The sequence below is a fragment of the Apostichopus japonicus genome, chromosome 12 (genome assembly GCF_037975245.1).
Source record: "Apostichopus japonicus isolate 1M-3 chromosome 12, ASM3797524v1, whole genome shotgun sequence".
In the NCBI taxonomy this organism is placed as follows: domain Eukaryota; kingdom Metazoa; phylum Echinodermata; class Holothuroidea; order Aspidochirotida; family Stichopodidae; genus Apostichopus; species Apostichopus japonicus.
The window spans coordinates 18,706,399-18,731,794 of record NC_092572.1 but is presented as its reverse complement, the minus strand read 5'-3'; the positions used below and the strand labels follow the sequence as shown (position 1 = coordinate 18,731,794).

The 25,396-nt window shown below is 36.9% G+C and overlaps 1 protein-coding gene across 5 annotated transcripts in view; it reads left to right on the top strand.

Moving 5' to 3' along the window:
- The first annotated feature begins 4,805 nt into the window (after nucleotides 1-4,805).
- LOC139977147 (uncharacterized) overlaps nucleotides 4,806-25,396 on the top strand; it is a 43,293-nt gene continuing 22,702 nt past the window's right edge. For 2 of the 5 annotated variants that reach the window (XM_071986295.1, XM_071986294.1), the window contains exons 1-13: nucleotides 4,808-5,121; nucleotides 7,817-8,057; nucleotides 9,519-9,580; nucleotides 12,259-12,372; nucleotides 13,937-14,152; nucleotides 14,850-15,185; nucleotides 16,207-16,452; nucleotides 18,644-18,895; nucleotides 19,357-19,602; nucleotides 20,223-20,474; nucleotides 20,781-21,032; nucleotides 22,966-23,205; nucleotides 24,275-24,526. In XM_071986295.1, coding sequence (XP_071842396.1) covers nucleotides 4,899-5,121; nucleotides 7,817-8,057; nucleotides 9,519-9,580; nucleotides 12,259-12,372; nucleotides 13,937-14,152; nucleotides 14,850-15,185; nucleotides 16,207-16,452; nucleotides 18,644-18,895; nucleotides 19,357-19,602; nucleotides 20,223-20,474; nucleotides 20,781-21,032; nucleotides 22,966-23,205; nucleotides 24,275-24,526 — 2,932 coding nt within the window. In that variant the 5' untranslated portion in view covers nucleotides 4,808-4,898. Of the gene's footprint in view, nucleotides 5,122-7,816; nucleotides 8,058-9,518; nucleotides 9,581-12,258; nucleotides 12,373-13,936; nucleotides 14,153-14,849; nucleotides 15,186-16,206; nucleotides 16,453-18,643; nucleotides 18,896-19,356; nucleotides 19,603-20,222; nucleotides 20,475-20,780; nucleotides 21,033-22,965; nucleotides 23,206-24,274; nucleotides 24,527-25,396 lie in introns of all 5 variants that reach the window. The other 3 variants (XM_071986298.1, XM_071986296.1, XM_071986297.1) reach the window with 3 other exon arrangements.

The window sequence follows — 25,396 nt, the reverse complement described above, 5'->3', positions numbered from 1 at the left end:
GTGTGGACAGATATATGGCTCTGGGCGCGGCCAGAGATCCCAATTGTATCGCTGCAGAACGCAATGGCATGATAAAGCAATACAAATTATTTCATTAGAAAGTGAACTGTGAGCGTTCTTTACAAAGTTACCAATCTATCTGGTCGGGAATTCCCCCAAAAAATACAACTGCGAAAATGAAATACGAATAAAGAACGCAACCTTGAGATCAGGATATGAATAACACAATAACACACTTGATCAGGACAAAGGTTAATATTTCCTGTTTTGTTCTGATGACTACAACTGCGGGAATCACAGTCAATATCGAAAACACACAGGTGTGTTCACCCAGTTTCAAAACTCAGTCCAGTACGGTACTTTGTCAATGTCATAAACCACAATATATGTAAGTCAGGGCCGTCTTAAGAGATCACCGAGCCATGGGACCGGCAATAGAGTGGGCCCCTCAATCAAGTGAGTTCGAAAAAATTGCGTGAAAAATTGACATCCTTGACAAGCGCTCAAGCATAGACATGCCTGCATTTACCACCCATCTCTATGTCGCGCATAAAGCATAAAACTTTAGCTGAATAACATACGTGATATATCTAAAAGATGAAATACATTATAGAAGAGTAATCTTCCAGTTGCCCTCCATCCCTTCTCTCACAATACTGGACTCACCATTTGTAATACCCTTGTGTTGAGTTTTTCAACTGAAATGGTTGTGTAGGCGGTTTTACACTATCTAAAGCAACGTAGTCGCCAAGAACATGAAGTATTTTAAAGGGAGGGCCCGAGGAACATGAACTTATAGCATGCTCCTCATGGTGAAACATAATTGCACTTATTAGGTGAATTGAGTGCAGGGGCGGATCCAGGGGGGGGGCCGGGGGGCCCGGGCCCCCCCCTTTTTGAAAATCCTGATTTTTTTTTTTTTTTACCGCGTTCGAGGGAAAGGGCCCCATGCGTGATCAGTGGCGTAGCTATGGGGGGCCTGGGGGCCGAGGCCCCCATGAAATAGGCTGCCCCCCTGGGTACATGCTGCTTAGAATACTCGGGAAGTGCCGTTTCCGGCCATCTGGGGGGTTTGTAAAGCCAAAAATTTTCATGTACGCTCCACGCCAACCGATGACGGCGCTCCGCTTATATAGTCTTACGTTCAGGCGCGGCTGGACCAGTCAGACCCCCCTGTCACAAATCCTGCATCAGCCCCTGATATGTCATTGAATATTCCACAAAACAACTTTTTTATGCCAACGAAACTGTCGAAACATGATTTTCACTACTGGTAGAGATATAAAATATTGGGAATTCTGAAATTCCTGCAAACATGCGGCTGTGCCTGTTCAATACTCACTACTGTATCGCCTTAAAAAATGATGAGTGGAAATAGTTTCTCCAGGACCGTATCGTATCGTGGGTATCGAGTGCGTCTGATATACGAACGTACGTAGTACGTACGTACGTCTATGATGATATGCACTGTACTGTACTGATAAAAACATAGGTGAATTTCACTCCATGGGAGTGATCACTGAGCACATTCCGGTATAAGAGTGAATTTCCACTCCATTGGAGTAAATCTTAACTCCTAATAGAGTTATATTCACTCATATTAGGAGTGAGGGTTAACTCCAATAGAGTTAAATTTCACTCTTAATTTGAAGTGTGCCGAGTGATCACTCCAATGGAATGAAATCCACTCATTTGTTTTTAGAGTGTTGCTAGATATATGAAGAAGAAATTTACATACCAATACATGTTATCGGTCATCGATTGGCACAAAACCCCAGATTCTGATGACAGCTGCCTCAAGAAACCCAATAAATGGCCTAATTAGCACTGACCCACCAATGTGGACCATTACCGAAACATCGATGCGTGTTAGTCTTCCATCCCCTTCCTCTAATGCTATTTAAGTCCACATGTGGGCATATCCTGCAAACCTACCGGTAGCCCACAGGGGTTTTGAGTTGGGAGAAAGGCCTTGGTAGCTTGAAACGACAAATGATGCCAACTTCCCTCAAGTTAAAAGTCTGGCTGAGTTTGCAAGGCCAGTCAGCATGAAAGAGAAAAAACTTTTTTTGCATTTCTGTCACCAAAGTTGCACATCTTTTTGGTTGCTATTTTGCCTCACAGGTGCCATCTCCTGCGATCTGGGGGGTGCTGAAATCTCATATTTTCTCTGTACGCTCCGCGCCAACCAAGGTGGCGCTCCGCTTAGATAGTAACCTCCTGCCCCCCCCCCCACAAGAAAGAACAGCCGCCATGGCCCCCCCACTAAAAAACTCTAATAATCCTAGCTACGCCACTGTGCGTGTATTTTTTTGTAAAATAAATTTGCAAAAAGAGTACACCATCATTCTGATAAAGTGAAGGTGAGAGGGGCACTCTGACTGCATCAATAGTCTCCATCTGGAAAGGGGCATCCAAGATGAAATGGCCTGGAGTAGCCTGGTAAAAAGTAGTTTGCATCACCACCTACTCCCCAAAGACGTAAATCCCAGCTCATTGCTCGAAATTGCAAATATATGCCCGGCAAACCATGAATACATGATTTATTGGAAATAAATTTTACTCCAAACTTTCACGAAAAGTAGCACCAGATTGCACCGAGGACCTCCATATTTTGTGAAATTTTCCAAAGGGGAGGGGGGCACCCACTCCCCTTAGACCCGTCCCCCAGGACGACGATTAGGCATTTCCCATCTGGGCCCCCCCTTTGGCGAAATCCTGGATCCGCCACTGGAGTGTACTGTTAATAGTAGGAGAGACCAGCGTAGGTTCCTATGACCCATTAGACCGGTTTCTGCTCTCAAACTTTATAGGAGGAGCTTCATCAGTAGTAAACTTTGAATATTTTATATTCGGCCTGGGCGTCTCGTTTTCAAAATGCATCTATTTGCTGTCCACGAGTTTTATGGACTCATAGTGCAGCTATATAAGAGCATCTAAAAGAGCTTCGTGTGAACCTTGAGCGTCAGCTGATTCTTCGTTAGTACGAAACCTTGAGTTAACAAGTAAATCTTTGAGATTTTGGGCCCTTTTGTAGGCTAGAATCGGTTCTTTTGTAAACAGTTTGGATAATTCCGCGTGTTGCGAGATTAAGTGCCAATGTTTCAAAAGTGTTTTTTTTCTTCAAATGCGCGGTTTTGATATGGGGTGTATAGGTGAGCTTGAACACAAGCGGTGGTTCCTTTTGTTTAGGTTTGGTAGTGAGGTATTGCCCACGGTTTTCAAATTTTATACCTTTCGTGGCTGAGGCAATTTCCTCTTTCTTATAGTTAGGGAGTAATTTCTCTGTGTAAGCCATCGGGGCATTGTATATTCCAGGGTTGCCAACTTAGATTCGAATATTTAATGTCAAACTCTCAAGTGTTTCACCAACTCTTGTCACAAGTGGTGAAGTTTCGAATTCAATCAGGCATAATGGCCTATTCAATTTTCAAAGTTTTCCTCCCATATTAAGACATGGAGTTACTACGATTTTCATTTATATATATATATATATATATATATATATATATATGTATATATGGCCTCATTTCTGCACTCTTCAGTATATCTCATTTGTTTTCGTAGGCACCTCCGTACTTTCTCAGTCTCAAAATTTAATCCCTGACCCAGGGCCTAAATACCCCGGGCCTCGGGGCGGAGGGGGGAGGGGGGTCTGTACCCCTAGCTCCGTCACTCGTCAAGTTTGACTGTGATTCTCACTGGACGAGAAGCGATAATTTTTGCATGTAGGTAATGCAAAGCCACCTCTATGTTAAAATCTCTCTTTTCTGTGTGATCTTGAACACAAATAATGGATGCTTGTCTGAACCCGGAACCTCCCAATTGCTAAACCTAATTGCTTCAAATGTACCTGATTATCTAAGTTAGACCTAATTGTGAAGGTGAACCCGGAAAGAAAATGCATTTACATGAACAAAAGATTGTTATTCACTTATCCTTCATAAACAGGAACAAATATTATACCCAACACTGCACGGGTACTTATGTATCAAATCAAAGTTGGGTAAAATTTACACCGGTTTAACTGATCTTAATTGCCAAAAGTGGTACATTGATCAAAATTGCCTACATTTGACTTTTTATTGAGCAAAACGTAATGAAAAGTTGGTTGTAGACATCGGTATCCAGTATTTGGGTTAAACATCCCCACCTTCATCAAACAACTTTACTAAAACACCAACTGGCGGAGATTCAAAGAGTGTGTCTGTGTGTGTGTGGGGGGGGGGGGTGTAGGGATGTTAAATCTCTTTCAGTAGTATTAATTAGCACAACCCTTGCGCTTAAATCTTGTCTTTGGAGGACCCCCAGACCTCCATAACTCCACGGGCACACCCATCCTTTATATTAAAAAATCCTGCATCCATCTTTGGCCCTTCATTAAAGGTTTCAATGTCATCATATAAGTCATGCAGGTTGGAAACATTGAGAATTCTTCCCCTTCCCCCATCCCCTCCTTCACCTTTGATATCATGTGTACGCCACTGATGCGGTTACAGTTTTTTTGTAAACGAGGTTATTGATTAGTCGCTTCCTGTTACTTTTACATAGGTCTCTCTCTCAGACATTATTAGAGTTAAAGCAAACCGATTTGATGAACCATGCGAGCACTGTCTTTTCAAAGAAAGTCAAAAATGGGGTGACCACCGACCTAGACAATCAAAGGTTTTGAAAAGGTGGGCTCCAGATCTTGCTGAAATGAAGCAAACAATATAAGACATGGCAATATTTTCACAGACAGTGAAGCTACTCGACCATGACATAGCTTGACAGGTAAATACGTTCATAAAACCATTGTCATCAAAACAGAAGTCTTCATTCCAACGGCAAAAGTTGCTGTAACTGTATCCATTCACAAGTGCTAGTGTCTTACGTAACCTATAGGCCCTCTACCGACAATGTCTAATTTTGGTGGGCTGACGTTTAAGGCCGTTGCCGTAGCATTGGTCCTGATTGTGGCTCATCCAAATCAGCTTGCACAAGCTCAGTTTACGAACGGCGCTACTCTGGCATCGTGTGTTTCACTTACGGAGCCTGGCTTTACTCCCCAGCCTGCTGGTACAAATCCTTTCCGCATTACGTTTTCTCAGAGTTTCTACAGACCAGATGACGTCATCCAAGGTAAGTAATCATCGGTAAAAATGGAAAAGAGCATTCTCTGTGATTTGACTTGTCTTGTCTTTTCTTATCTTATATTGTTTTGTTCGTCTTGCTTTATAATTGACTATTTAACGTTATTCGATTCATCATCATTAATTACATCATTGTAAATAGGTAACTTGAGAACATTACTTTACTAAACATACATATTACATTTAGCTTCACATATTTTGACTTGAACTCCAATATTCATATCTTATTCCCAACCGTAATTAAATGATATGATTGAATGAGTGCTTGTTCCCTCGGGGGTAGATAACAGTAGGTGGTCTATGATATCAGAAGTCAAAATGTCATTAAAAAAGTTGAACTTTTCTGTTGTAATCTTCGTGCTGAGTTCAGTGTTTCGTTTACGCTCTCATGCAAGTTTCTCTGTATATCAAGCTTCTTCTAATGTGTAAGAAATTTAAAGTAAGTTATATTAAATTACAATATGCATTTTCTGAATGCCCAGAGTATTTCCGTTCTTGAAATTTCATAAATACTTGTTCTATGCAAGAATTATAAAAGGTGATTATAATTATAACAATAGGTATATGCTATATTGTCTTAAAAGAAACTATGCTGAATAAATGGAGAAAAAAAAAACATTTAGCCATCATAATTGTACATTAATCATTAGAATATTACCTAAAGGCTGTATAAATGTCAATCCAGAAAAAAAAGTTTCTTCTAAATTCCACTTTTGATTTGTAGAAGTATATTCAATGATATTTATATATATTAATAGTGAGATAAATATTATTAAGAAACCTCAGATCCTCTTCAGCTGAATTGCAGCGATGACACTATTACTCTGTTGTTGCTAGATTATGTGTTTACAAAATACCACCATGCTTTTACAAAATCATCTCTTCGCCATACAAAATGCTACAATGATCATAATAATAATATATATTATTATACATAATTGTATAGTACACAAAACAACAGCCCTGGGAGTGATGGTTTAACGACCGAATTTGATAAGTTTTTTTTTTTTGGGGGGGGGGGTCTGGAGGAAGCTTATTACTTCCCAATCTAGTTACTAATTCCCTCAATTTTTCTTACAATCATGGCACCTTGTCGCACGAACGGTCTTGTGGCATCATCCCTCTTCTGCCCAAACCAAATTAGGATCTTGTATAAGTTAAAAACTACCGTCTCGTCAGTCTGATGAATGTAGACTATAACATTTGTTGGAAGGCCCAATAGCTTGTAGAATGGAACGTGTAATCAGTAAATTAATCGGTCCGAATCAAACGGGGTTTATTAAGGGTCTCTTCATAGGAGAAAACATTCGATTGATTATACGGATGCCTTGTCGATCCATGGGTGCTAAGCAACTATCGAGTCCGGGTACCAATTGGGGCACGCAAATTAATTGAATAAGCTCTGTAAACTTCTTACTCCCCTATGCACACTTCAATACTGCGTTAAATATTCACGATTTGTTTTCAAACCTAAGTGAATATTGAATAAAACAAATGATATCGAGTCATAATTGTACTCATTTGTTGAATGTTTGTTGACAACTTTGGATAGGGACTGTAAAAGTTGATGGCCGAAATAAATCTCGCTGAGTCCACTTTGGTGGACCGGGCACTATAAATCAACAATGTGTGTCACTCTGATAGTTTACACGCAATCCATGGGGCACTGAAGGATCATTTGTCTACTCTAGCCACCATACCATGACACCGTAGTCTTAATTTCGTAAAGTCAAATACAAAATATCAGAAAGTTCAAAAAGGTGCCATTTGTTGTGTTAAAATATCTTGGCACGAGTATAGGCTCTAGCCCTCTATACAGACTCAGAAATTGATTGCGCACTTCATATTTGAATGAAGCCTATATAAGCCGCAGAACATTGTACACCTCAACGACCGCCGAAACTTTGCCAGAAGGCCACATGCATGCGGCTCGCAGGAGGCACTGTGGCCATCTACAGTACTTTATGGTATCGCTCACGCCATGTATATATGCTCTGTAAATACGGGTGCATGGAACTAATACTGTTCGCTCGGAGCAGAGCTATGCAGGTGATATATAATGAATTGCTGCCTATGACTTACATTAAATTCGTCATTTTTTATTGGTAGCTAGAGCATAAAATAGAAACAAGATTTCAACTGACATGAGGCTATACCAACCATGACCTATAGATTTGAGTCGAGACGAGGTGTTTTCCAATCGATTTACCAGCTCTCGTAGCCTAAGGTCTTACTATTTTCACCAACCAAAATGATGAAAATCACATTTAATTCTTATGATTTTAACTACATCAGTAGTATAGTTTATATACTATTCAAATATCTAAGCATAAATAACGATGAAAACCGTAATGATGCAAAAATACTCACTTTTGTATATATATAGATTCCTTTAGGATGTGAATTAATCTTATTTGGTATGGTAGCAGTAAATAGGGCATTTAGGAGACAGGAAAAAGTGAATGTCCAAAGTTATTGGTCTTGTTTGAAGGAAAAGAAGCCAAATACCAGGGTTTAAACGGGAGCAGACGAATTTTACAAATAGTATGTCTCCATTTTAGCATACAGCACAGCAACAAATACTCATAGTTTTCTTCATAATGACTATCGTAATGTTACGTTTGTTTGACATATTTAATCAAAACTGGAAGTTTTCTATCTTTTTATCTCTCTATCTTCCATAGTAACGTTTGATTCGGCAACCGTACAAAATTTCACAGGTTTTATTTGCCAAGCAAGATTTTCTAACGGGGATACGACTCCGGTTGGTAGTTTTATTAATCAAAATATAAATGACTATCGAACTCTGAGCTGTTCCAGTACGGACGATACCATCACCAATACCGGTAGCACCCAGAAGACGCTACCAGTGACATTTACATGGAGAGCACCGCCAACTGGCCCCACCCAAGAAGTAGTTTTTGTGTAAGTATATGTTTGATGTAACATGTTTACAAATACAACTTTGTCAGGGCAAAACGGCGATCAGTGCCATCCCCGAAGGTGTTTGTTTATTATATGAAGTTATGCACATTATCATTAATTGTTCTTACACTGGAATTTAAAACACCATGGATGAACATTATTAACATATAGGATTACTCCGAGGAGCCTACGTCACGGTCAATAAAGCCATAAAGAAGCATTTCAGAGATCTAGCATATATTAAGCTAAGAATCTTGAAGACAGCGGAAGGGCTGTAGACACACTTTTAGTAATTCCTTTAATGTCATCCTTTTAATGACAGTTGGTGTGGGATAAGTTTCCTGTGTTTCCTAACGTCGCATACAGGGTTATTACATACTGTACCTTAAATGTGTAGCTCCATTGGTACAGACACTGTTATCACCGCGCGTGAAAGTTATGTGCTCTTAGCATAGCGAATACACTGTATATTATACTACCATAGGGAAACAAAAGGGCACCACTGTACATTAATGTAACTAATATCTCGCTTCTCGGCCTTTTGGCTAAGATCATGTGTATTATATTTTCCCTTTCGAGGGGAATGGTGATGCACACCCGACGATGATCACACAGACACAGACCCGATGCAAGGGGGCCGGGGTTGAGAGCGGGTCAGTCGCTTGGTAGTTTGGTTTTCGTGCCCAGGTTCTCTCCTGGGCGACATTTCCTTAAAAAAACAAACTAATATCTCACATTTGATATCAAAACCGAAGTCATGCATTAAGGAAACTGGTGGCTGGCGTTCACTTATTATTTTTTTTTGGGGGGGGGGGGGGTATTTGATAATAGGCCCTATATCTCATAACGACGGTTATTTTTTATTTTTGTTTCATTTGTATTTATTTATTTTTTGTTTATTTATTTTTTGTAAGAGAGCAGTGGCTATGAATAGTCCCGGGACTTTATGCCCGCCTGTAAAGAAATTAATATAAACAATAATAGGAAAACTAAAATAAGTATACAATATTGACACATCCTAGGAACAATGTTATCATCACCTAAAACCAATTCCAAAAGCAAACATGAAATGGACATCATTATGACATATTAATAATTCAACGAGCAGTGGTGTTTATTCAACATAGAACCATAGATAAAATACCAGTAGTTGCAACTACTTCATCATCGACACGTCTACCTATAGCAATAACATAAAAGACATAAACACATGATTGTTTGTCCGCTACATATATGATATTACAAATACAGACTATTCACTCGGCTTGTTGCGATTAACTTTCTCTTTCGTTTTCATGAAAGGGGTCAGATAGATGTGACGGAATGAGCTCATCTCCCACTTCTCCTCTTAAACCAAAATCTTGGCTTTGACCTGTGTTCCTGTAAAAAAAATGAATAAATCGAAAGAAGATTCATCATTTGTTATCTTATTTTTTAATTTTCCTTTTTGTTCTTCGTCAGCACTTCGGTGGTTCTGCCGAATGGACAATTCTATGAGCGTTCCCAATCCCTTCCATTGGCTGGTAATTTTTGTATATTTTGTTCATGATTTACTCTTAAACTTAAAGGCACAATATCTTTGTAGTAACACAAACTAATTGTTGAAGTCTAAGAGCAAAGGCTGTTTTCAAAAATGTTATTATAAAATCGCATATCTTACATATAACATAACACTTAACATGCCATTTAAATATTTAAAATAAAATTATAAGTTAATGAAATGTTTGCATATAGCCCGACAGTTTTCTTTACCAATCGAACTTTTCATACCATTTCTGTGAGATGTTGTATGTTCACTGGGTCAACACTTCTGTACAATTTTCCATTTGTAAACTGTGATTCCCGTTAGTTACCTATCATGGCTGGCCAATCTATGCCAAAACAGAAATTATGCAACATAAATTCATCAACCGTACGTGAGTTTCACATACCATGTTATGAATCTAATAAGGCTCAATTTAAGGAAGGGCTAGAAAGAATAATCTGGGTATAATGTTTTCATTTTTCCACTGTAGAGAATATAATTTATCCAGTACTGAGTCACAAATTGCTATGTAAATGGTGAAATTGCTATATCCAGAAAAGAACCGCCTAAGATAAAGATGCTGTTTCTTTTACACAGAACCATATTATATTTTATATGCATGAGATGAAATTTAGAGCTTTCAAACTGGCTACACAAAATTTGGAACGCTAAAATATTCTCTGCATTAACTCAAATACATAACAGTTGAACAAATGTAAATAAGCTGGCATGAAAAATGTCACACACACACACACACACACACATATATATATATATATATATATATATATATATATATATATATATATATATATATATATATATATATATATATATATATATATGGTCAATTCCATGATAAGGTCAACATCATACCAAAAAATTTAAAATCTTTGTACATTAAAATTTTCAATTTTTTAAAACTTCTTTAAAAAGTTTCAATTTTCAAGTTTCCAATAAATAGATTACTTAAAGTTACTAAAAATATTTTTTTCCACCCCCGAAAAATCATTTGTTTGATTATGGGGTCGGTAATAACAAATGGTTGCTGTAGTAACTAAATTATGAAAAATACAGTGAAATTGGTTTTGTGCAAATTTGTACATAGTAATCATAGGTATCATCAGTTTGTTGGACTAATTATATTTGCTATAGCATAGTGCTCACTTATTAGCTTCATTTTTTTTTGACATCAAGGCATTAGATAACAGTGGTGGATTGAAAACACCCTCGATTTACTGTCACGCGAGTCACAAAATTTACTGTTTTTTTTTCTCCTTGCCTGCACAATAGTTTTACTTCAAATAATGAATATCAAGTCTTCACATAGATACCAAAACGGATTACTGAATTTTCCTTTTCAGAAGATATTCAAATTTTGCGGAAAATCACCCTTTACGAATGTCACGCGAGTCACGTCAATTCAAGATAGTGTTTCTACCTATATTACTGTGTGAAAATTTCATGTTATAGTTTGATGAATGAATCACTGATTAAAGATATCATATATGCTTTCCCCTTTAATTAGGCAACTTGAATAATATTGGCACACATAATTAAACAAATTATAATAATTTCCTTTGAAATATCAGAATTTAAATTTATGAATATTTATTCGCAATATAATGCCTATTTTATCACCACATTTGGAAAGTTAGCATGTGTCATTGATTTTCTACTAATATACAAAAAAAAAATCTATATTAGTATCTGGCAATGCAATGTGCTTTGACTTGACAACCTTAAGGTTAACTGCACAATCATTCCCAAAATCAAAGTGAGAATGGTTATTTGAATCACAATGAATAAAAAATTGAATACAGCTGTAACACTTTTGGCTTATTCAAATATGACGAATGAGAATGGTAATTTGAATCACATTTTGATAGATGTTTCTTCTATAACTTTAAATGAGTGACTTCAACAGACTAAATATTGTTATAAATATTAATTGACAAGATATATTGCCTGAACAACTGTACTACACGTACAGTATATTACCTACTGTCTGCAGTCATGAGGGTAACTCGGGGACATTAATATCATCTGAACATTCCCAAGGGAAGTTCCTTTTGGACACTTTCTAGACCAATGAATGTTATATTTCACTATGCAAGATCTATACCTTAGATTCACTACTGCATTTGGTCTAGAACTATCCGAAAAGTGAACTCGTCACGCGAGTCACGTTTTCTTGTCACGCGAGTCACAATGCATCTTCAATGTTATTTTCATGCGTTACAACATTTTCTCAAAGTTGCATAGCAATTGAGGTAGAGGTGTTTTTAAATTCGGTATGATTATAAAAAGTTATTGGAAACATTTTAATAAGACATAAGAAATCGAACATTTGTGTGTGCATTCTGATTTTCGCTAATAGTAACTGTCACGCGAGTCACGTTTAGTTTTTGACCAATTTCACCACCAATACTAGAAGTATAAATATAATTTTCGCTACTGTTGTAAGCATTAAGGCTTACCTTCACTGACTACATAAATGCTTTTCTCCCATGTAATTTCTTTATTTGTTTAATGATATCAAATAGAGAGGAATTTTTGTAAAAATGTCACGCGAGTCACCACGGAATTGACCACATATATATTTTTGTAAATTTATATCTTAATGATTTTTCTGGCATTAATGGTTTTTATATTTCCCCATCGCTTTGTCACTAGTCACTAATCCCTGTAGTGGATCACCTTGTCTAAATGGTGGTACCTGCACTGTTTTTGGTATCACCTTCCAATGTTCGTGTGTCGCAGGATTCTCAGACACGAACTGTCAAACACGTAAGTACACCACTTGGTCTTAATAGTACACATACATTGATTCCAGGAATGCATCGCCACAGTAGCATCAGATAAACTCTAGGAAAATCATATTTGTCTTGTTTCAGTGTGTCTTACATAGTAAGGTATGGGATATAAGGAGATGACAATGGCCAACTGTGGACAAAGGTAATTACACTGAAACAGATTTGAAAGTAAAATTTAGTTGTAGATTCAATAGGTTTCCCAATATCATGTTATGTTTCAGTTTTTTCCAGATACGTGTAACATTAGTGTTTTTGTAGGCAAGATCAAACAATTTTAGCCTGACACTAAATCAATGTGTAGCCTTTGAAGAATCCGTGGAATGATATTGTCCAATCCTCTTTGAGTCCTATGTATGCTTTTTGTTTTCTGTTTCTTAACATAAGGGTGGTTGATATCAACTGTCTGTTTGGTGTTCACCTATTGTAGTGATACAGAACAATGTGTTGAAACATATCTTTATGCCACAGACAGGAATCAAAATTATGAAATCAACCCCTTTTTGCGACCTAATTATGTCTTGTTACCAAGTTTACTCAATCAAAAGAGAAGTCTGCTTGACCAATGGCATGTACATTATGCTTGCTTGTATGTCACAGCTCTTAAAAACTTGAATGCAATCTGTTGGGCCAAAGTTGTATGTCTTGTGGTCATTTAAACACAATCTGCTAATCAAGATTATTCCCATGTATTTCTCAGGCAAAGGCTATTTGCAATCATCCATATCAATGTTGAATATGTATCTTGCATCAGCTTTCGTTCCTGTTTCGTTTGTAAATTTATTTCTTTGTTTGTTGTTGTTGTTTTGCCTTTTTCTTTCAATTTTTTTCTCGCAAAATTTCTTACAAAGGAAGTCAAATTGTTCATACATTGTATGTGCCTTTTGTTAGTGATGTTTGTATGCCACATCTATTGTTTAATGTTAAAATGGTCTGTCTGTTGGTTGAATTTAGATAATTTGAAATACCAATATTCTGTTGGTTTTCTACATCCACAGCCTGTCAAAAAAAAATAAGACTGAGAACACAAATTTAGATAGAAGGACAGAAAGATGATTTGCAGACATTCTCTTTCTTTTGCTTGTCATGTAGTCAGACATATCAGAACATGAGGACAGTTTGAACTTGAACTAAGATGGGGACCAAATAAGTACTAGCCCTAACTCTAAACACATTATCTAGCTGTTATAATAATTATCATAATTATTGTAATATTTAAGTTTTGAGCTTGATTAGTAACCAATTTTCATATCAAGTAATGTATGATTAAAAAAGTAATATTGATAGGCGAAATCAGATAAATTATGTGTAGGTGGAAGAATGTTGGGTAATTCATTGATTACAATGATTATGAATAATCTGTGATATTCTGTAGGTTTTGTAACGATATTGATGACCTAAATGCACAAAGCCGCTTTAAAATGTGATCTCTGTGCTTGATTGTATCATTCCTACAGTTTTATATTTATCCAAACCGATTTGTTGAATCCTCTATGGCTCTGACAGAGTTTATGATTGTAATTGTCTGTTTATACTCTTAGCTGTGACACAAACATTTGCAGAATGCCCTGGTCAGGTAACAGAAACACAAGTTGGAAATGGTATGGTAAGGGTTTCATTTGCCAATCCGGTGTGTCCAGCAGGACAAGTATCATCTTGTACTGCAGCAAATAATGCCCTTGTGACTTCAACGAACCCTGTTGATGTCTGCTGCACATGTTCTTCCAGCCAATCACAAAGCCAATGTTGTTTTGCAAGTAAGTGCAATCAAATCCTATAGTTATAATTGTATTTAAAATGTTGAAAATCCCCAGCTACCGTAATTTTCTATTGGTGATATACATCAGTAATATCTTAAGTAAACTATACACTCAAACCAAACTACTGCATCAGCCTACAACAGCAATCAAAGATATGTTCATTGAAAACTCAAAAACTGTTATGTGTGATTTTTGTTGAAGGGGGGGGGGGTGTTTTTTCTTTGCATTTTCCTTCTTTTCTTTCTTATATGATTTCAAGTTCAATAAATAAATGATGAATGAACTACCCGCAGAACTGACAAAAGTTGGGAATGTGTATCTGGGAGCAATTTTTGTATTTACCGTTCCATCACTTTAATGTGTTAGTAGTGATACCACAGCGGAGGTAAACTAAAGAGTGTTAGATCAAATGTCACTTACTCCACCGTGTTTACTGTTGTAATGAATCAGTTACTGCTATCAAATTCTCAATTACTTTTAGTTTGTCAGTTGTGTAACAGCAGCAAGAAAATCAAAGCTTTCATGTTCTTGTCTTAAAAAAAAACAAACACTGAGTGACTACACTTATCATTCCTGATCATTTTTAATTTAAAGAAAGATATATTTGACCTGTTTATCAAATTTACAATTTCATGAAGAATTGTACTTGCATATAACAATGTAAATATATGATTTAATTTTTTTCTTAAAACAGGAGTCTTTGATCCGCAATCACTGCAAAGCTACTTTGTTACTTCAATATCATTTCCTGGTGCCTATCCACAAGGCATGACATATAATACTGTGGTGACATCATCTGTCAACTTACAGGCCACACTTCTCTATTTCGTGGTACCCCCGCCTGTTAACAACCTTGCTGATACGCTCTCCATTGGTGCCGGTGGGGTCATTGGAAATAATGTTTTGAATACCTATGACACATCACGAAGTTCAGGTGTAACTGTAATTGGTGGCAACACACTCTGGATTAGTTTTGTGAGTACCTCTGAAAATGCTGTTTCGGGTAGAGGATTTGTCTTCCAAATAGAAGGTAAGCTGATTGTATGTAGTTTTACTCATTTTATTGCTTTGCATATAACCACACATTAGCGTAATGACTTATATCATAAAAAGTTTCTGTTTTTTAAATAATTCATCATTATTAAATGGAAAAGTGTCTCAAGAGCAGCAGTTTTAGGATAGAAGTATCTGTTTCAAACAATTCAAAGATCTATAAAAAAATCAATCTGTTCAGTTTGGTTTGCAAATTAGTTAAATAATTAATTTATTTATTGATTAATTATTAATTATTAAATAGAAAAGTGTCCAGAACAGCAGTTTTAGGATAGGAAGTATTCATTATTTAATAGCAAACTGACTTCCATGTAGTAAAACATGTCTGAAATTTGACCTTTGTTTGATTAAACAGATGCGTCAGCAAATCTCAAAGACAACATTAGGAGTTAAAGGTTAATTCTTAAGTAGGAGCAAAGAGTGGAAAAAATGTTTTTATATTTATTTATTGGTCATTAAATGCTTTGGTTAACACTAACAGCTTCTAACAAAAAACTTTTTTTGCTAGCAGAGGCAGGTAACCAAGCTCCAAGTGAACCAAACTGTCCAACAGAGCAAATTGTGGTTCAATGTTATTTACAATAATGTTGCAGACATTCTCTTTCTTTGCTAGTCTTGTAGTCAGACATATCAGCACATGAGGACAGTTTGAACTTGAACTACACTGGGGACCAAATGAGTACTAGCCCTAACTCTAAACACATTATCTGTTAACATTATGATATATGTTACTAATATTTGTATTGTCACTGAATGATGAAACTTTCAGTTAACAAGAAATTTTAGAAGCTGTTTTTGGATTTCATGACTTATTCACTTTCATAGAAATATATGTTACCTAGCTTCTATCAAAAAGTTTACAATTTTCCATCAGTATATGAAAAAAATAAAAACATATGATTCTCACTTATCCCATTATACCATCAGGACATAATTGACCTCTCTTAATTGTCAGGTCTGCCCACAGCTAATATATTATACTCTTCATTCCCCTGCAGCTCCAAATAATTCTCCAATTATAACATGCCCAGCTGATCTCAGTATTAAGGCTGACACTGGAGCATCAGGTGTCCTCGTTACATACGATAATCCTTCGTGCTCGGACTCTGACGGTGCTACTCCGGCGGTGTCCTGTACCCCACCATCTGGCATTTTCCTTAGATTGGGTCCAACAACAGTAAACTGTATATGTACAGATAATGATGGTGCAACAGATTCCTGTACTTTCTCCATTACAGTGTTTGGTAAGAAATTATTTCTTGTTTTCTGAATTTCTCTTAAGGGTGCATTACTTGCACATATAACAATTTTAAGATGCTTTCTGATCAGAGTATGTTAGCTACATCTAGTCTACAACATAGCTGTTAGGCATAATTTACCTCGTCCATCAAGGCAATGTGGGTGCTGCATTGTTGTACATACACAGTTCATGGTGACCAGTACCGTGCCCAGTTGCCTATTATATAGGTTTGCTGTTTGCTATTAACACTGCTGCAAGGTAGTCAGCCAGAGGTTCGTTATCCAACTCAACAGTAATTAAAGTAGCAGAACTAACAGCCTAGAATTTCCTTCCTTACTTTACTCAGGATGAAAGCTTTGGTTCGCAGGAGTTAACTACTGTCAGTTAAGTGGACAGCAACGGTAACAATGCAAATAAATGTCAACAACCAAATGGCTATATTTTTGCAATTTAGCTCACCTCAAACATGCGTTGAACATTGCATCATTGGCTAAATCTGCTAAACAAGGTTGTTTATGTAATAAAAATGCTAATAGGCCAAATTGGATAACCGTTGAACAAAACCACTACATTTTGAGTGTGAACAACTTGGAAACTGCTAGGAACCGAATAGAACCATTTGATATTTATGCTCATATCGAAAAATAGGTACAATATGTTTACAGTACAGTTGTCTTTGACCAAAGTCTTTCATCATCTTTGTTGTTGTTTTCATTTCTCTAACTGGTTGTTCAAACCTCGGTTGCAATTAAGTCGACCTTAGAGCCATCTGCAAACATTGAATTTATGACATTTTGTCTCATTCGCGTGTTTAAAATGCTTTATATTCTGGTTCGAGGTAGCGGTTTATAGTGTAATTAATGGTAGGAAACATTTTCACTAGCTAATACTTCCTGCAATATTGTCATGGTATTAAATCATAATACTACGCACCATAATATGCTTAACCTACACTGTGAAAGAAAGCCTGCGTTGGTCTAGTAACACGTGTACCTCAGATATAGAAAAGAATGACACAATGGAATCCGATATTGGGATCACTTAACCTCCTTACAGGTTTATATGTTGTGCATTACCTCCTTACCTGCATTACCTGTCTTACCGGCCATGTAAAAATCTTGTCAAGTAACCTGCATACCACCCGTTTTCTGTGGGTTAATTTTAGCCAACCTGAATTAGTGAAACTTGATAGATAACACTTCTTGAACTGTAATTATGGCATGGACCATTTTTTCGTGTCTTGTGGCTAGAGGCTGCTGGAGATGCATTCCACCCAGTAGTAACCTATAGTATACTAATGCATAAACTTTCAAGAAGTTTCAATTAATTTCAGTTTATCTCTCCTCACCGGGCCTAATTATTACTGGGGATTAAAATTACGGTTTAAACAGCATGTACACACGGTGCTTGATAAGGCATTAGGTGTTGGTCAGTTTATCAACCAGCAGATTGCATGGTTGGAAAATCTGTACAGAGCGTTATACATCATGTATGTCTGAACGGAGTTTGATTGATATAAGTGACTCTATATATACTGTTAGTTTACTATCATGCAAAAGAATGTGTAATTGGTGAATGTGTAATTGTCACACCCATTTCTGCTCTTTGAACTGCTAGACAGGTGAATGTGTAACTGTGGCACCCATTCCTGCTCCAGGCCTGCCTGCCAATTTCCATTCACATTTTATATACAGTTAGTGTCTTCAGTATCTCTTTAGTATTTTTTGGATATGGCGGACAGTGAAAGCACATGATGTATTATTACTGCAGTGCAGCCATTGCAAACAAACTTGTTTAAATAATCACTTGAAGAAGTGAATCTAACCCAAACTTTGATGGATGTAAATTGGATCTCCTGTCCATCTATTTTGGATTTTGTTGAGGTCAAGTATTTTCTTTCTAGCATGTTAACAACAATGTGTTAACAACATAACAAAGCATGGATGGAAGCCTGAAATCATGAGGTTAAAAGTCATTTATTGCCACTAATGACCCTATTCTGAATGGCCCTATTCTGAATGACCCTATTCTGACAGAGGTTGCTTTGAAATTGAATGGCAAGGCCACCGTTAATATGAAGATATAGGTTACATTGGAGGGGTCGATGAGGAATATCAGAGGATTTCTGTAATCTCAATACAAATATTAACAGAAAAAAGCTTATATCTAGTCTTATACCTGTTTTGTTTTCTCAGCAAACACTCTTCCAGTAATCTCTTGTTTGGGTGATGTGACAGAGATCTCTCTACCAGGAAATGTTGGAAACCAAGTAAGCTATCCGGTCCCTGCCTGTTTTGATAATGAGGACAACAATGCTCTTCTTCAAGTGGTCTGTGTACCCCCACCAGGCAGTTTCTTCCAAGGAGTAACGTCTACACGAGTAACCTGTACTTGTACAGACACCTGCAATGAAGTAGACACCTGCACATTCCTTGTCAACATTATTGGTAAGCTGTTACTACGAGAGTATTATGTGGAGTTAACTAGATTGTACAGTTCTTAGTTTACTTCAAACTAGTAAATGTTGTTAAAAATTGATTTATATATATATATATATATATATATATGTATATGTATATATATATATATATATATATATATATATATATATATATATATATATATATATATATATATATATATATATATATATATATATATATATATATATATATATATCATCAGGATCTCCAGGTGTTAGCTAGCCATTCATTGGTATTCTGAAATTATGGTTGGTCAATTTTTGCTTAAATAGACAAAATGCTTTTCCTCCAACACAAATAATTGGAGTAAGCTGTTAACTAATATGAACAGTGGTTTGAGTGGCAAACAAAAAATAAGAAAACGAAGATGTTGGTTTAAGTATCAAGTTTACCTTTCCTTATTTTGTTCTTTTCGTTGCGTTTAGCCCCAAATATTCCTCCAAGTATCACTTGTCCGGCTGATTTGACTGTCAAGAGCAACTCTGCAGTAACACGCAGTCAGGTGATCTTTGATAATCCTCTCTGCTTTGACCCTGATGGTCAAAATGAAGTGGTCACCTGTACCCCATCTTCAGGACAATTCCTTCCTCTGGGGGCAACCCAAGTAACCTGTACATGTACCGATTCAGCTGGTGCTACTGACGTCTGTTCATTCTCCATATCAGTTATTGGTAAGTCTTATGTGAGGTATGGACTCGGCTAGAGTATTTCCTCTCTTAGAGACACAGTTCTACCTTTGTCAAATTTCCAGAAACTGACAGATATAGTGTTATTTCTATGGAGAGCCACATGCTTGTGGGAAGCTCAGTTTGTTTAGTTCTAGTTTTAGTATTTCACATAGGTTGGGAAACCAACTGATGGAAGCACAAGTGATTGTGGGTGAACAACAGCTTTGAAAACTTCTCTTTAACATGGGTGGTAAGATAATAATGTGATAGTTATGTATCTGTTGCACCCATTCCTGTTCCCAGGACTGTCACCTAATGTCTCCATCTTACAGATGAAAGTGTTTCTCAGCATCTCATTAATTTCTCAAATACTGAAGAAGATGAACAACAATAAATTGAAGCCATGTTGAATGTAGTTGTTTCTAACATGGCATTAATAGAACCAAGCCCAATGATATGAATATGAAAAACCAGAAATACCAATATCCATGGAAGACAACATTCAATATACCACTGAGCACAAGGTATTGTTTTGAATTGGGAACTTAATGCAGTCATGATGCAGTAACTCTATCCTCACTTTCATCAAAAATCAGACTTAACATATCATTTTGTTATCACAGCTAACACTCTTCCAGTAATATCTTGTTTGGGTGATGTGACAGAGATCTCTCTACCAGGAAATGTTGGTAACCAAGTAAGCTATCCGGTCCCTGCCTGTTTTGATAATGAGGACAGCAATGCTCTTCTTCAAGTGGTCTGTGTACCCCCACCAGGCAGTTTCTTCCAAGGAGTAACGTCTACACCAGTAACCTGTACTTGTACAGACACCTGCAATGAAGTAGACACCTGCTCATTCCTTGTCAATATTATAGGTAGAGTATGAAGTGGATTTTACTAGATTGTGCAGTTCTTATAAGTAAAATCAGACTTGTATAACTACGAACAATGGTATCCCAGATGTAACTGGTTTGAATCTTGTTCTAGAAAATAAAAACACTGCTCTCTCTGTTGTTGATCATGTACCCAGTAAGTTCTTTCTGAATAAATAGATGTTCTTTGAAACATTTGTATTTTCTTGTTAACTATTGTTTCTTTCATGTTTTTTGATATTCAGAACTCTTTGAAAATCTTTCTTTCTGACACTATAATTTTTTTCCTTTTTCTGCTTTTCTCTCTAGCCTTAAATGTTCCGCCATCCATTACTTGTCCCACGGATTTGAGCTTCAAGGTTGATTCAGGCAATCCTGGAGCAACAATAACATTTGATCCACCATCTTGTTTTGATCCGGACCAACCCACAGGATCACTGGCTGTGTCTTGTGATCCCATGAGAAATAGCTTCCTTTCTCTTGGCCCTAATCCTGTGTTTTGTGTCTGTACGGATAATACTGGCGCTACTGACACATGCACCTTCACTGTCACGGTAGTTGGTGGGTGATATATATTTTCCATCAATTTGACTATTCTAATTATATTTCTTCTGATTCCTATCAATTCTCCCTGTGTTCACTTAAAGGTTGGCTGTCTTTAAGAATGAACATAACTTTACAAACCGATCAAGTTTTTTCTCACACATAAAGATGACAACGACTGCTTCAACTAAGGCATCCTCAAGATGTGGTTAATAAATTAAATTATATTTATTGAGGAATAATTATTCCAAGCATCTCTTGAAATTTTATGACTGAGACAAACAAATTCAGAACTTTTTTGTTTTGTTTTGATATTTGAAATGAGACATAACATACAAATAAACTGCTGCAGTGCTATAAGCCTTGTTCTAATTGAAAGCATTAGCCGAAGGGGAGTGAAACTTACACTTTGTATTGTGAACCCTCACATACTCAGGATCGGACTTTGCAAACAAAAATATCATGTATTTGGACGAGGATCCTTACCTTGCAAGAATGATCAAGATTGATCTATGAATTCAAAGGGCATCAAGCAATCGTGGATCACTGATTAAATACGTGCGTTACTTCTGCATGACCAGCTTCTTTCTTTATAAACGATGATCATGACCATTTCGTCCTTGTGTATAGTGCTGATCCGTTTAATGTTGATCCACTATCAGTTATCACATGTGGATGCAATAAGCTTGATCACCAACCTCCCTCAGAGGAATAAACAAGATCCTCCTTGTGTTCTCAAATGTGAACAAGTCCAGATTTTGTAATCAAATGGCATCAAATTTTTTCAACTAGGTATTTCAGTGACATAGCGTCCTTTTGAAATAATTCGCCTCTGGTCGTTCATACCTGTCTGGTAAAATCCTCTTGTCATCCTTGCAACTCTACTTCATTTCTATTGTGTGCCGTTTGTTACCGTAAATTTTGCTCCAACTCTATGGAATTCAGTCGCCTGTCTTTTAGAATTTACAACATTACTTCAAATCGAAGAAGTTTATTTTCACTCGGGCCTTTTGTTAGTAGTTTATGGTGGTAAATCCTTGGTTTTTGCTTGTGAAGGGCTTTAGATTACTGATGTTCTAATGTATAACGATGATGATGATGATAATTGTGAAAAAGAAATATGGTTGTTATTGAGAATAGCAACAGTGGCATTCCTCTCATTTTTCTAAGAGAAACAGAATGAGAAAAAGTGAGAGCCCAAAAAAAAAGAGAACTATTAATAAGTTTTTTATCTACTGCAAAGAGTTTGTGTAGGTAAATATATGAAAGTTAGAGGGTAGCACTACTTCAGAGGCTGACTGAAATGAAAAAAGAAGAGGCTATGAGGATGCATTTTAATAGAGACAGATGAACGTCTTAATATTGATTCCAGTTCAAAAAGCAATTTTCAGACCGATTTACTACCAGGGTTATCAGTAGATTAATACGGTTTGTAAATAATTCTGCTTGGCTTGGAATTGCTTTTGGTATGAAACTTACTTCCAAAATTCATTTTCTCAACTGTAATTCTCGTATTAATTTCCATCCTCCCTGCATTTTCTTTCCTGCATCAAAAACAAAATAAAACAATAACAATGAAATTATAAATTTGGATGATATTTGCAAACCTACTTGTTCACCTTCTGATCAAAATGTGCTCTCATGTTTCATACTCCTTCTCCTCCTCCTCCCCTCATCCATCCCTCTCACCCTTCCCCTTCCCCACCCCATCAGCCCTCGCCCATCCCCATCACGCATCCCTGTCAACCATTTCCTATCCCTATAATCAAGTTACGATCTGGACCACTGTTGCAACCTTATTGGTTGAACACATTTTTTGATAGCATGAATGTTGTTCTCCGTGGTAGATATAGGGTCAAATAACTTTTCCCTTTGGTTCTGGGGTTTCTTTTCCTTCAAATGACAGCATTTACTCCATTAAAGCTTAATATTCTCTTTATTTTCCTCACAGAGAACAGTCTCCCAACAATCAGCTGTCCCGCTCCCGTTACAGTAACCTCCGTCCAAACCAACATCGGTAACACGATCACCTATGATAACCCTGTATGCTTTGACGCAGAGGACGGTATCTTTCCAGCTGTGTGTAACCCTCTTTCGGGGACCTTTTTCGTGGGTGTTAGCACAGTCACATGCACCTGCACAGACTCCTGCGATGAGTCCACTCTTTGCTCCTTCCAGGTCACCGTACTCGGTATAAAAATCAACTCAGATAAAGTTGTTTACTCTTACATAACATTTCTTTTTCTGTAAAACTAGATTGATAAAATTAAGTTCAAGTGCTCTTTTGAATGGGCAGTACTTCTGTATATAGCATTCAAGCAGGCGTGTGAAAAGTAAGTAGTATTCATGATCAGTTGCAAGAAACTGTGTACATGGAGATTCGGGGGGGGGGGGGTAAAGATGGACAGGGAGCGTAGGAGGAAGTGAGGGAGTAAGGAAGGGAGGAAGGGAGGAGGTGGTGATGACCAATGGTGATGGCAGTAGGTATTTGCTTAGCCAACCCTCTGGTTTACAAGTTTTTATACCTACCTATACTTTACTAATGCATGTATTAAGCATGCCCATGCACTGCCTGTTGTAAACTGTAACAATGATTAGCTTATTATTACCAAACAGCACTACATAGATGGCATATTTGATTAAAAATTCTTTCATCATTTTGAGCATTTATGTAGTAGCATTTATTTATGATCAGTTTTTGGCAATTGCTTATACACATATAAAGTGTGAATTAAAACTTGACAACACAACTAGGATGTTTAGAAAGAAGAATTGTCTTTTGGTTGGGTGATAAAGAAGTGGGGGATGAAGGTTGGACGGTTTTTCAAGGTTTTCAGAAGATATCGACTCACAGCCTTATGGCACAATTCCATGATTTTTGGAAGATTAAGACCAGTAAATGTTTTTTTAATATCATTTTTAATTATGGTATCAACTTTGCAAAGCAATAACAAAGGATCGCTGGCTATTGAAAATAGATCTGATACTTGTGCCCAGTTTGGATTTTTAACTAGCTGTGCTCTGTCTGTATCATGAAAAGGGTTTTAGTATAAATCAATTGTCCTTGATGATGTGAATTGAAACAAAGCAAAGACAAATGTAACATGAGATTATATGATGTGATATGATACTAAGTTTTTTCCAATTTCTTTTATGACACTCAACCAGTTTATAATCCAAGAGAATTCCATTCAATCTCAATATTCTAGACAGTCTGTTAATTGCATTTGTATCCATCTTCTCTTTGCCATTCTAACTAGACTTAAATGAACTACCAGCCATCACTTGCCCTAGTAATATCACTGAGAGCGTAGAAGCAGGTACTTCAGGAGTAGTTCTACCATTTAATGTTCCAATGTGCTTCGATCCTGACCAACCGAGTGTAACACTGGATATCTCATGTAGTGTTATGCCCAATTCCTTCTTCACAATTGGAGACACTCCTGTGAATTGCACCTGTACTGACAATGCTGGGGATATCGACACTTGTGTCTTCGATGTTATTGTCATTGGTAAGTAATGAAGACAATTGTAAAAAAAAAAAAAATAAATAAAAGTGGTCCTTGCACTTCATTTAAATGATCATATATAATATCCCAACAGTAATACAACTAGCCTATTTATCTTGCATGACTTTTAATTTCCTTTTTTTTTTGCTTTGTGCTGTTATAAATACCGAGATTAAGCCATAAAGGTATGGCTCTTGAGCGTTCGTTAGTGCTTTAGACAAGTCATGAGTTCTGTGGCCTTACACATAGTTATGTATAACTATATAGTTACATCAGATTGGATGCGTAGGGTAGGCCTGGGGGAGTTCTGAAAGCCTAAGAGTGTAAGGGAACCGATATGCAATTTGTAAAAGACCACTACATCATTCTTCTTTCTGTGGCCTGTATTCAGTGCTCGAGACTAGTTATAAGTTCTGTGGCCTTACATAGTCTTACCAGGAGTTGTCTATAAAATTTTCACGACGGCCTGAGAGAACTATAAACAGATGAAGCAAAATGGAAGGGTGAATCAATGTAAGAAAACTGATATGCAATTTGTGAAAGACCACTAGATCAAACTTCTTTCTGTGGGTTGTATTTCGTGCGTTAGACTAGTTATCAGTTCCGTGGCCTTACATAGTTTACCAGAAGTTGTCTATAAACTTCTCACGACGGCCTGAGAGAATAATAAACTGATGAAGCAAAATGGAAGACTGAATCAATGAAAGGAAACTGATATGCAATTTGTGAAAGACCACTGGATCAAACTTCTTTCTGTGGGCTGTATTTCGTGCTTTAGACTAGTTATCAGTTCTGTGGCCTTACATAGTTTACCAGACGTTGTCTATAAACTTCTCACGACGGCCTGAGGGAATAATAAACTGATGAAGCAAA